Source organism: Staurois parvus, unplaced genomic scaffold (genome assembly GCF_062004578.1).
Source record: "Staurois parvus isolate SC_StPar_1 unplaced genomic scaffold, SC_StPar_1.0 ptg000068l, whole genome shotgun sequence".
Classification (NCBI taxonomy): Eukaryota; Metazoa; Chordata; class Amphibia; order Anura; family Ranidae; genus Staurois; species Staurois parvus.
In genome coordinates this window covers 1,878,297-1,891,189 of record NW_028317864.1, presented here as the reverse complement: position 1 = coordinate 1,891,189, position 12,893 = coordinate 1,878,297, and the positions used below count along the sequence as shown (strand labels likewise).

Sequence of the window (12,893 nt, the reverse complement as noted above, 5' to 3'; positions counted from 1 at the left end):
CTGTGGACAATAAACATAAAACACTTCTATAAAAGGTCTGAAAACCAAAGGCAACAATAGGAGGTTTAAAAAAATACAGTAAAATGCAGTAAAGGATATTGCAGGATATAAGCTCCAATGTCTAACAAAAAAACAAACAAACAGCAACTTACCACAAACCTCTCAGCCAGCTTGTAATTCACAAATTCTGATGCCAGAGAATGTATGGCTAGAGACACGGAGCTATCTCGCATCCTAACTTCCCCTCCTGTCAGTAAGGTGTTCAATTTTTTAAAAACCTGCTGCACATTAGCTGTGGAAGGAAAAGAATATATTCAAGGTCATTCTCAAAGGGCAAAATTTGGGGGATTGCTTACCTTGTATGTACAGTTACAGCTAACAGGGAAACATCAGCTTTCAGAGTGAAAAAGAAGATAAAAAGCTTAAATATAGTAAGGCGGTCATAATGCAAGTGTCTTGTAACGATTGGGAGATTTACTTGTCCCTCCAGCAGCCTTTGTCTCCCATCTTATCACTGTTTCAGCTCTACAGCCAGTCTCCTCAGCATTCGACAACTCAACGAGCCCCGGATGCCAGTGTGCCCCAACGAGTGTTGTAGTTCCATCTTGTGTGCCCTGTGGCACAACAGGATAAAACAGGGACATGGAGCCCTGTTTTATGTAATCAAAGAGTACTGCAGGAGAAACAGCATCTGGAACTCTTGAAGTGTCAAATGCTGTTAAAGCAGAACTCTGGGCAAAAGCTTCTTTATATGTCCTTATTGCCTATTTCCTACGTTCACTGAATATGTCATCCACCTTCTGGTTCACTCAGTAGTTGCTCTGAAATAGCCTATTTATTATCAAATCAAACTGTTAATTCTCTTTGGTTTCCTGTTTGTAAGACCGGAGGCTGCCATGCCTCCTATTCCCCCAGCCACTGGTCTTGGCACATCCCTTTTGTAGCTCGTTCTCCAGGAAACAGTGATGTAATTCAGCCCCACTTGCTGTGGTGGGCTGACTGGGACTCTCAGACATACTCAAGGCCTAGTGTACCTGCCCACATTCACTACAATTCCCTGTGGTTGATGGGAACTGTAGTTTCCTTTTGCTGCAGAGAGAAAGGAGACGATATGATGTAATCCCGGCTGTTAAATCTCTTTCTTAGCACAGCAGATGCTGTTATCTTTTGAATTACAGAGATGAGGTCATGAAAATTCAATTAAACTTTTATCCTCCATGTTAAAGCGGAGTTCCAGTCAGTTTTGTGTTTATTAAAAGTCAACAGCTACAAAAACTGCGGCCGGAAGTGGGAGTGGGTACCTGTCAAAAACAGGTATCTGCTCCCCCCTCCCCCAAAAGGTGCCAAATATGGCAGTGGAGGGGGAGGAGGCAAATAAGCGCTTTAAGGATTTTCAATATTTTATTAACTGTTTGGTGTTTTGTGTAGGGGGGTGTACTAATCAGTGATTTTTTGCCTACCCTGGAATTCTTACATCTGTAGGAGGCTAGAGCACTGGAACAGAGTGAAGGAAGGGAATATGAATCCCCAGAGAATATAAATTAATAGGATTTTAGTATTTGCTGTAAAATCCTGACCATAAAACCCGCCCCCAAAAAACAGAAAAAAAAACAAAAAAAAACAAACTGTAGGCTATCCCAGAAAAACCTTACCACTACTAACATGCCCTAGTTTTGAAGCAAAGCAGAATTGGCAGAAGGGCCTTACACCAAAAGTTGGCACCACACAAGACCATAAAGTCCACTTGGAGAACGTGTGAAAAGAAGACTATGCGGCAAATCTGGGAAACAGTTGCTTAATGCCAAAAAATCCAAGCAGAACTCACAGATCTATTAGAGTTTCTTGAAATCTAGAAACCATAGATAAGGATTACCAGTCAGGGCCACCTAGAGATAGTGGAACAAAAGGGCAACGGGGTAATTTGTCTTCCTGAAAGAAGCAGTGGCTGGGAAATAGTATTATTGAATCCTGAATCATCACCAGACAATGCGGGAAACATCCTTTGGGGATGTGGAGATAGACAGAAGGATAGGTAAAAGATCTAAACTACCTTAGGGAAGAAGGAAGTCATGGACACCAACATCAACTAACAGCCCTTCATTCGTTTATTCATTCTTTTGCTGCCAGAGCTGTTTTTGTGTTTTTTTGCACACGTTTAGAAAAAAAATCATTTTACGCCTGAAGATTACATAAAACCTCCAAACATTAATTTCTAAAAGCAGACACCCTAAAGAATGAAATAATGGTAGTTGCAATTTTTTATGTTACATGATATATTATATAATAATTATTATTATTATTATTATTATACAGGGCGGCACAGTGGCTTAGTGGTTAGCACGTCTGCCTTGCAGTAAATGGGTCATGGGTTTGATTCCCGACCATGGCACCTCCTGCATGGAGTTTGCATGTTCTCCCTGTGCTTGCGTGGGTTTCCTCCGGGTGCTCTTGTTTCCTCCCACACTCCAAAGACATGCTGGTAGGTTAATTGGATCCTGTCTAAATTGGCCCTAATATGTGTACGTATGAATGTGAGTTAGGGACCTTAGATTGTACACCCCTTGAGGGTTAGGGACTGATGTGAATGTACACTATATAGGTACCTGAAATAAATAATAAATACATTATTGCAAAGGTCTAGGAAATGCAAAATTTCTGTAAATGCATGCAGCCTGAGATACATGGCAGGGATGGGTGTGCATTGGAGAGGGGAGGGGATTGTAGCCTTTACCAGGCGGGTTTGGAAGCAATCAGGTGGCTGCACAACTGCCAGTTACCATCCATCTGACAGCTGGCTTATCAGATACACACACTGGTACCACCACTGGGAGTGTGTGTAAAATCCTCTCTGCTGTCAGGTCCGCACGATGTACAGACCTGGCAATGAAAAGGTTAAAGGAGGAACATTCTCAACAGGAACTTTGGGGAGTTTACTGAAAACTCAAATTGCAATTATCAACTACCAGAATAAATAATTTTTTTTTTTAGGAAAGATATCCTATCCACAGGATAAATATCAGCAAAAAAAGCTTGGTAAGAACGCAAACCTTTTCAGGACATAGCTAGTTCTCAAAACGTGCACAATCGGTGCATGTAAAGGAAAAGTCTTTTTAGGTTTAGCCAGTCTTAATATCCATAGAGGTCAGTTTTGGCTGTGGAGAATCAATGCTTAGGCCAAAGACTAGTGTGCACCACATCAATTAGTGTGTCCATAGTGGTTTGTACTTCTTAAGCTTCAAGGGAGAACGCTCAGCTGCCTCTGCTACAAAATCAATGCCCTCAATATTTTCCTCCATAACATCTTCAAGTAAAGAAGGTTCCACTGAACAGGGTTGGGATAAAAGAGAACGTGTAGCATTTTTAGCCTCTGGAAACCAAAAGGTTTTAGAAGTGCAGAGAGATATCCAAAGAATTCAGACATAGTGGCTGAGAAATTTGCTTTTGTCAGACATGACTGTTGTGTAGCTGAGAGGAAGCCAGAGTTTGATAAAGGCCATGGTGTCATAGTACATTGCTCTGGGAGACAAGAGAACAGCTATCACCCTGAGCGATGTTTTGTGTTTCTATTAGGCTGTCTGCGGAACGCATGCTATTAGGCCCTTTTGCCTCTTCTTTCTTCCCGTGATCCACTATGGCTAGAAAGGGGACCCCCAGTGGAGTACTTATGGTTCAGGAGTGTGGAATAGATGAGATTTTTCATGTCCTGAAAAGGAGCCAATATAAGCCAGACGCTAACCTAGTACCTGTGTCTCTATGGAAGATGGCCGCAGGAATGCAGCACTGTATTGTGTGCAATCTTGGTGAAACAGGTGTGTGGGAACACGTCATCTGGGAGGCTTGTGGCAGTTACCTCATCCTTCTGAAACCAAGTCCAGATAGAAGTGGAAAAAAAAATATGCTAAAATCATTTTTTTTTTTATTTGTTGAGAAGCGTCTGAGGCAAAATAGCAACGGGTGCTAATAAAGTGAACACCCCCCAAAATCCTCTGCTTACTAAACCACAGTTGTTTTAAGGCAAGAACTGGATTCTATATACAGGGAAACCCTGTCTTACCCTATCCATGGATGCTGGATCGGTAAAGATCCATGCTTTGTTCGCCGTGTTAGGCATACTGCAAATTACAATGCACATTGCATTTCTAACACCATTCTATCGGAACCAGCATTAATGTTTTCAGCAATTTGAGATACAGTAGCTCTTCTATTCGATTGGAATACACAATCCAGTCTTCGCTCCCCTTATGCATCAATGAAACTTTGCCTCGCATGACTGTCACGGGTTCATCAATTTCCTTCCTTGGACCATTTTTGGTCGGTCCTGACCACTGCAGACTGGGAATATCTCACAAGAGCTGCAGGATGTCTTCAACTTACAAGTCGACCTCAATGCACTGTTTAATTGGGCAGCTATGTGGCAAATGAGGTTTAATGTTGATAAATGTAAGGTTATGCACTTGGGGGGCTAAGAATATTTATACATCATACATACTAGGGGGGGTACAACTGGGGGAATCAATGGTGGAGAAGGATCTGGGGGTTCTGGTAGATCACAAGCTTAATAATGGCATGCAATGCCAAGCTGCAGCTTCAAAAGCGAGCAAAATCCTCTCTTGTATTAAAAGAGGTATAGACTCCAGAGAGAGAGATATCATATTACCCCGGTACAAATCATTAGTAAGACCTCATCTGGAATATGCAGTTCAGTTTTGGGCACCAATTCACTAAAAGAACATTGGGGAACTGGAGAAAGTACAGAGAAGGGCAACCAAACTGATACGAGGCATGGAGGAGCTCAGCTATGAGGAAAGATTAGAGGAACTGAATTTATTTTCTCTTGAGAAGAGGAGATTAAGGGGGGATATGATCAACATGTATAAATACATCAGTGGTTCATATAGTGAACTCGGTGTAGAGCTATTCACCCTGAGGTCATCACAGAGGACAAGGGGGCACTCTTTACGTCTGGAGGAAAAGAAATGTAATCTCCAAACATGGAAAGGTTTCTTCACATTGAGAGCTGTGAAAATGTGGACTAGACTCCCTCAAGAGTTGGTTCTGGCCAGCTCAGTGGATTGCTTCAAAAAAGTCCTGGATTATTTCTTAGATACACAGAATATAACTGGATACTAACATTTATAGGTAAGGTTGATCCAGGGAGTATCTGATTGCCTCTTGGGGGATCAGGAAGGAATTTTTTTCCCAGCAGGAGCAAATTGGATCATGCTTTGCTGGGTTTTTTTTGCCTTCCTCTGGATCAACTGTGGGTATAGGATTATAACTTTTTGTTTTCTATGGTTGAACTGGATGGACTTTTGTCTTTTTTCAGCCAGACTAACTACGTAATTTTTCAAGATGATGTGACTCAGTCGTCTAGGCCATTACAATTTGGTCCTTGTCAAAGTGGCTCAAATTCTTACACTTAACTATTTTTTCTACTTTCAATCCATCGCCTTTAGGTACAACATGTTGATTTGCAGCCTAATATATTTCACACACTTTCAGGTGCCATTGTCATGAGATAATCAAGGTTTACCTGTCACTGTTTATAATGTTATGGCTGATCAGTGTATGTTTAGGCAGATTATTTAGCAATTCAGCACTGCATCCAAAATAATCATTTTAGAATCAGAAAGGGTTCTTTGGAGAATAAGGCTGCCAAGTCATACATTTTCCTCAAAGAGGGTGAGAGCAGAAAAATAAAAGTGTCTAACGGGCCCAAACAGCAGTTTCTGAATCACAGACAAAAACAGACTTAGATCTCATGGAATCGCTGGGGAAAGGACAAGTACAATGGTCTGTTTGCTTTCTCCTGAAACACTCAAGAAAACAAAAAAACAGAACACCACAGACACACACACGCAAACAGTTGGGCATATTCGCTTTAACTCACTTAGATCTGAAGAAATCTGTGAGACTGGTGTAAAGACCGCTCTTTGCAGATCAGCTCTGGTCTTCTTTTGCTGAAAGAGAACATCATATGTACAGTAGGTGATATCATGTATATGATTGTTCAATGCATACATCAAGGTGAGTCCACTTGTGATATTCAGATATTTTGGACAGCCAAAAAGGAGTCTGCTGCGATGGCTGATTTGTAAACACTGGTAGAAGAAAAGGATTGCTTTAAAAAGCAAATCCATATACTGATTAAGCCACCTAAAAGAATGTTCACTAAAATTATTTTTACTGAAGTTTCATAATCATACTATTTAAGGGACCCGGATTTGACTTGGTGGAGCTGGGGGGGGGGGGGATACTAGCAACTAGAAATACAGAAGAGTGACAGCAAAAAGACAAAGTGGTCTGGAGTCCACCCTTTCCCCCCTCAACCTTTGTGTCTAGGCATAGATCTCTGTTTGTCCTGTACATGTTTAAATTTACTTATGTTAACCAACTCACTTGCTCGGCAAAAAAAGTCAGTTTCAAGCTTCAACTATTCTTTTAATAAAAGGTCTCTACAAGTGGATCCAGTATTCTAAAAAAAACAGAGGTCTAACTAGAGATCGCTATAAAGGAAATCAGAAGCTTCTTTCCACCGTTGGTGATCCCTCTAGAACCTTTTTTTTGCTTTCCCAGACTGCCATGCTACACTACAGGGATCAAGCTAGCATGGCCGACACCATATTTATTGTGCAGACAGCAAATTACAAGACAGCATTTAAACAATTCCATCTAGATTCAACAATTTATTTCTTTCCTTTAGTTTCCCTAAATCAGATTTAAATGACACTGGAAAGAAAAAATTTGTACCTTAGTATCTGTGCTGGTTGTCAAGGCACTGATGGTATTGAGACACTGATCACATCTGTTTACCAGTTCATTGTACTGCTCCATTATGCTTTTATCAGTTGTAATCTGAAGTCCTAAGAAGAGAAGGTCACACATAATGGCTAAGTTTAGTAAACATTTTTTAAACTCAGCACAAGGGACAGTACTGTCAAAGCAAAGTGTCCCTTGTACTAATGGCTGCACTTAGTTTACAGCAGCTGTCAGTATCTGCAAAGTGAAAGGGTCTCTAATGTAAATGTAAACATTGTACAAACACTTTCCTTGTACAGTTTGGTAAAAGGTATGTGAAAAAAAAAAAAAAAAAAAAACAGGCCAGCTAGATATGCTCACAGTACATGCAAGCATTACATAAAACCAACATTAGGGCATTTATGAGCTTGTATTCCTCCCAAAGGAAGGCAGAAGCATTGCATGCTACAACTCCCCTACAAGAACATAGAGATGGAAGAATGTTGTACTGGCTCAAATGTCAGTAATCTCTGGAGTCTTCAGAATGCATCTGGGTGCTGAAAACCATCTGCCTGTATTCTAGTGATACTAAAAGGTTAATTTTGTTTTCTTTTTAACAACAGACATGTCATACCCGCTCTGTGCAATGGAGCCCCGATCCTCTTCTTCTTAGGTCCCCTGCTGGTGCTCCAGACCCCTCCTCTCTGCTGAGTGCCCCATGAGCAAGCTGCATGCCAATGGTTCCCGCTGCTGTGTCTAAGCCAATTAGGAGGGAGAGACCAAGGGGAGCTGCTGCACTCATGCACAGCAATGGCCCATGATCAGACACAGGTAAGGCGGGGGGGGGGGGGGGGGGGAGGGAAGGGCTGAAAACTGAAGAATTTTTTTACCTTGATGAATAGAATGCATGAAGGTAAAAAAAAAAATCAAATCAAAAAACCATCATTGGCCTTTTTCAACCACTTCAACCAGGCTAGGCGCATGCACGGAGGCTGAAGATGGCGGCCGCACACTAACACCGCTCTGCTTTTCTCTCTTCCTGCTCCTCCAGAGCGAACATTAGCCATAAACAACAGAGAAGCATCGGCACAAATCTCAGCGTCACCCGAGGATCCCAATGGGCAAAATAGGGCGTCAAATGTACCCTCCTTCACCCACCAGGCACCAGCGGCCTTCACACATGGAGAAATTCATCTCCCACGCCGCATCTCCATGATCAACCTCACCAAGCGGCAGTACCAAATGAGACAGTGGGGCACATGGTGGAGGTAACACACCAAACTGCTCTGTCTCCCCCATCCCACACCCCATATCTTATTGTAGATATCTTAGATTACAAGTTACACTTCCTACTGCAGAATATTTCTCATACTAGCTCTACAGCTGTGGGGAAATAGTGCAAGAACTCACGGGGAGATAGCATTGGTGGAAGAACGAACAGATCATCTAGAAACCAAATTTGATGACCTAGTACTATATGTGCAAGTACTAGAAGAATATAATCATACCCTAAAACAACAGGTCTCCCAACTGCAGTCACAGCAAGAAGATTTGGAAAATAGGGAGAGGAGACAATCTACGCATCCGAGGAGGACCTGAATCAATAGGAGAAGATGACCTACAAGATTATTTAAGGGGCCTATTTGTCACCCTGGCTCCTGCAATCTTAGATATAGACTGGCGTATGGATAGAGCTCACCATTCCCTAGCCCCAAAACCACCAATGGGAGTGAGACCAAGGGACATTGTCAGGTTTCACTACTAAGACAGTAAGGAATCCTTACTGAACGCTACACATAATAAGGCCTCCGTCACTTATAAAAGGGGAAAAAATTCAAATTTACAGTGATCTGTCTCCATTGCGCTAAGAGACGCTTGCTCCGTCCAATTACTCATCTTTAAAAGCATCGCATCATCTACAGATGGGGGTTCCCTTTTAAACTGACCGTAACTAAAGATGGAACTCAACATGTCATCAGAGATCTTCAGGAAGGAGAGGCAAGTCTGCGAAACCTGGGTTTACCCCCACTCCCGGATGAAGCCCTAGCACTACCCATATCTAAGCCTAGACCTGCCAGCACTTCTAGCAAGATCTGGACTCCGACAAAATCTAGAAACAAAACACGTTTGCCAATTCCACAACATTCTCCCAACCCGCGAATGTCATCCGTAACTTGAAAAACGTCTGATCTCCCTACAGTTGGTAATCACTAATATATGCAGACATATATGCCCTTTTTTCCCCCCCACTCTTTCATATCCTTAGTAGGATATCCTTGGCATCCTATTGGGATTAGCCCATGACCAATGTGATTTCCTAAAAGGTTAACTTTATTCTTGCCGCTTTTTATTCACTCTGGAAGTGAGGAGGGAAGACAAAGTCCAGAATTCATCCTCCCTATGCCACCCTCAGAAATCTATGGCTATTCTCCGTTACTTAGGCCTTTACCATATTCTGGTTCTTTTTTGGACTCACAGATCCTATTGACTGTTTTTTTTTTTTAATTTTTTCATCATGTATGGAGTTTGTTCTCTCAGGACAGTGTTCTGTTTTCTATACTATATTTGTACAGCATGATATATCCTTTTCTTTAGCCTGCACGTCAGCTCATTTTGATAAGTAATAAAACATGTCTTTACATTTATATTCATGCAATGTTAAGGGATTGAATACGATGAGGAAGAGGCGATTGGCTATGAGGGAATTTCGTCCCTCTATGGCTGATATTATACTTATTCAAGAAAGCAATTTTAACCAATTCAATACCGGGCAATTTTACACCTTCCTGCCCAGGCCAATTTTCAGGTTTCAGCGCTCTCACACTTTGGGTACAATGTTGTATGACCACGCAATTGTCATTCAAACTGAAATTTTATAATTTTCTTCACACAACTAGAGCTTTCTTTTGGTGGTATTTAATCACTGCTGGGGTTTTTATTTTTTGCTAAATTAACTACTTGCCGACCGCAGATAGCCGAATGACTGCTGCACTGCGGCCGGCCAGTTCTGGGTGGACGTCATATGACGTCCTCCCAGAACGCGCTCGGGGGCGCGCACCCAGCGATCTCCGTGATCGCTGTGTCCTACGGACACAGCTGATCACGTGACGTGGTAAAAGGCCAATCACAGCGGCCTTTTACCACGTGATCAGCCATGTCCAATGACACGCTGATCACCGGGAAATGCAAATGCCGGTTCTCGGCTGCACTTTCCTCACGCTGTCAGATCGTAAGGAAAGTACTGCCAAAAACCGGCAGTTGTCAGAGCGGGGATCGGCACCGATCATCAGGGTCACTGATCATCAGTGCCCTGATGATTGGTTCCCAGCAGTGCCACACAAAAGTTCAGCCCACCTGTGCCCAGCAGTGCGCCCACCTGTGCCACCCACTTGTGCCCACCAGTGCTGCCAGTCAGTGCCACCAGTCAGTGCCCAGCGGTTGTGCCAGTCAGTGCCCAGCAGTGCCACCAGTCAGTGCCCAGCAGTGATGTCAGTCAGTGCCACCTATCAGTGCTGTCTATCAGTACCCATTATCAGTGTCGCCAATCAGTGCCACATATCAGTGCCACCTATCCGTGCCACCTCATTAGTGCTGCCTATCCGTGCCGCCTATCCGTGCCACCTCATTAGTGCTGCCTATCAGTGCCGCCTATCAGTGCTGCCTATCAGTGCTGCCTATCAGTGCTGCCTATCAGTGCTGCCTATCAGTGCCCATCAGTGCTGCCTCATCAACGCACATCAGTGAAGGAGAAAAATTACCTGTTTGAAAGATTTTATAATAGAAACAAAGAAACTTTTTTTTTTTTTAAATTTTTTTGCACTTTTTTTGCTTATAGCACAAAAAGTAAAGTGCCCAGCAGCGATTAAATGATAAAAATTTCATATGGGTACAATCTTGCATGACTGCGCAATTGTCAATCAAAGTGCGACAGCACTGAAAGCTGAAAATTGGCCTGGTAAATAAGGGGGTATAAGTGCCCGGTAGGCAAGTGGTTAACAAAAAAAGACCAAAAATTTTGAAAAAAAAACCCAAACACACGTTTTTCTTTGTTTCTGTTATAAAAGTTTGCAAATAAATAATTGTTCTTCATAAATTTAGGCCGAGATGTATTCTGCTACATGTCTTTGGTGAAAATAACCCAAATTAGGATGTATTTTTTAGTTTGTAGGAAAGTTATAGAGTTCACAAACTATGGTATAGATCTGAAAATTGATCAATCCTGAAGTACTGACTGCCAATCTAAATTTCTTGAGGTCCAAGAATGTCAGAACAGTACAGATATCCCCCAAATGACCCCTTTTTCCAGAGTAGACAGTCCGATGTACTTCATAAGAGGCATGGCGAGTTTTTTGAAGTTGTATTTTGTCATAATTTTTCGGAAAATGAAAAAAATTTTAAAAATTAGTTTCACTATTTTTTTTTTTACATATTGTCACCAGTGCAGTACAGCGTCATCATAAAACTGGCATGGCGGTGATCAGGGACACTGACTGGTGACAGTATGAAAAAAAAAAATATATATATTTTTTTATTAAATTTTTCATAAGATTTGTTTTTCATATTTCACTATGACCAAAGTAGTAGAATGTTACCATAGTAACATTGTACTACTTTGGGGAAGTGATCAGTATTTTTTTTTTTTTTTACACAATTTGCTTATAGCAAAGAATTACTTTGCTATAAGCAAGCATTTACCTGAATGACATCGATTCATTCAGGTGTTTTTTTTTTTTTTTTGTGCTTAGCTGTGATTTGACCACAGCTAATCACATGACATGTGCATGTGATTAGCTGTGACCATTCACAGCTAGACACTAGTATACAATGGATGGCATGAATGAAGCCATGCATTGTATACAAATGTCATGTGACCTGCTGTGATTGGTCACAGCAGGTCATATGGTACCGGCAACGGGGCCGATACTCAGATCTGTAATCGGCTGTGTCCGAGGTACACGACCGGTGACAGATCGCGCCGTTGTGCGGCTCTGCAGGAGTGCAATCTGCGCATGTGCGGGAGGACGGAACGCTGATGACATTTGCCAGCCGCCATTCGGCCATAGGGCGGGCGGCAAATGGTTAAAAAAGGAACCTCGTTCAATTTTGCTCTCAAATACTACCCCACAGTCTATTCTGTTACAAACTGCACCGGCAAAGCAGGTGTAGCTATCCTTATAAAGAAACATTGCCCTATCCGAGTGCTTTCATCCACACTAGATGCCCAAGGTAGATTTATACTACTGAACTGTCAATACAGCAAAACCCATATTACGATTATGAATGTTGATGCCCCAAATTCTAATCAGATAGAATTTCTCAGAGATTCTATTTCTCCTTTGCGGTCGACATCTCATCCTTTTACGATTATAGGGGGTGATTTCAACTTAACTATATCTCCTACTAGAGATCAGAGATCCCTTCTGGGCCATCTACCTTCCAAGCATGTTCTAAGCAATCCGCTTCTTTTCATCAATGGATCAGGGGGCACAAATTGTTTGATATTTGGCAAGTAAACCACCCAAATGCCAGGCAATTTTCGTTCTTTTCCTCTGTACACAACACATTTATACCAGATTGGATTAATTTATGATATCTTCTCCACTGCTTACACAGAAGGTAAATACTGCTATTGTCATTAGTTCCTGGTCTGATCATTCTTTTTTGACTTTAGATTTACTTATAAATCAACCAAACCCCCGCATATGTCATTGGCGTCTGAATGACACTTTTTTTGTGACGCAGACATCAACGGCACTGCGTCAATTCTTTGAACTTAATGCAGGTTCTGTACCTAAACCCTCAACTTTGTGGGAAGCCCATAAAGCATTCATTAGAGGTCGCTTCATTGCAGAAAGCTCCCGTTTTAAGAAAAGTTTGGTCAAACTGAAACTGGATCTCATGCAGCATCTATCCCAGGCAGAAAAAAAATCTTGTAGAATCTCCATCCACCTCTAAACTAAGGATAGTAATACACCTTAAGAATCAACTTAAAATACTAGAAGCAAATTCTGCAGCAAAGACCTTGCTGTGGATGAAACAAAAATTCTATCAGTATGCCAATAAACCACACAGATTATTAGTCAACAAACTACGGGCAAAATCATCTAGTACCGTCCCTGATTTCCTATTTCAAACAGATGGCACCCCCACATACT

At 41.9% G+C, this 12,893-nt stretch overlaps 1 protein-coding gene across 1 annotated transcript in view; it reads right to left on the bottom strand.

Annotated features, from left to right (window-relative positions):
- The window catches only part of GLE1 (GLE1 RNA export mediator), a 68,091-nt gene that overhangs the window by 19,520 nt on the left and 35,678 nt on the right, over positions 1 to 12,893 (bottom strand). The window contains exons 8-10 of the mRNA XM_089669020.1: positions 6,751 to 6,863; positions 5,891 to 5,960; positions 153 to 292 (exon numbers count right to left, since the gene is read on the bottom strand). Coding sequence (XP_089525146.1) covers positions 153 to 292; positions 5,891 to 5,960; positions 6,751 to 6,863 — 323 coding nt within the window. The remainder of the gene's footprint in view (positions 1 to 152; positions 293 to 5,890; positions 5,961 to 6,750; positions 6,864 to 12,893) is intronic.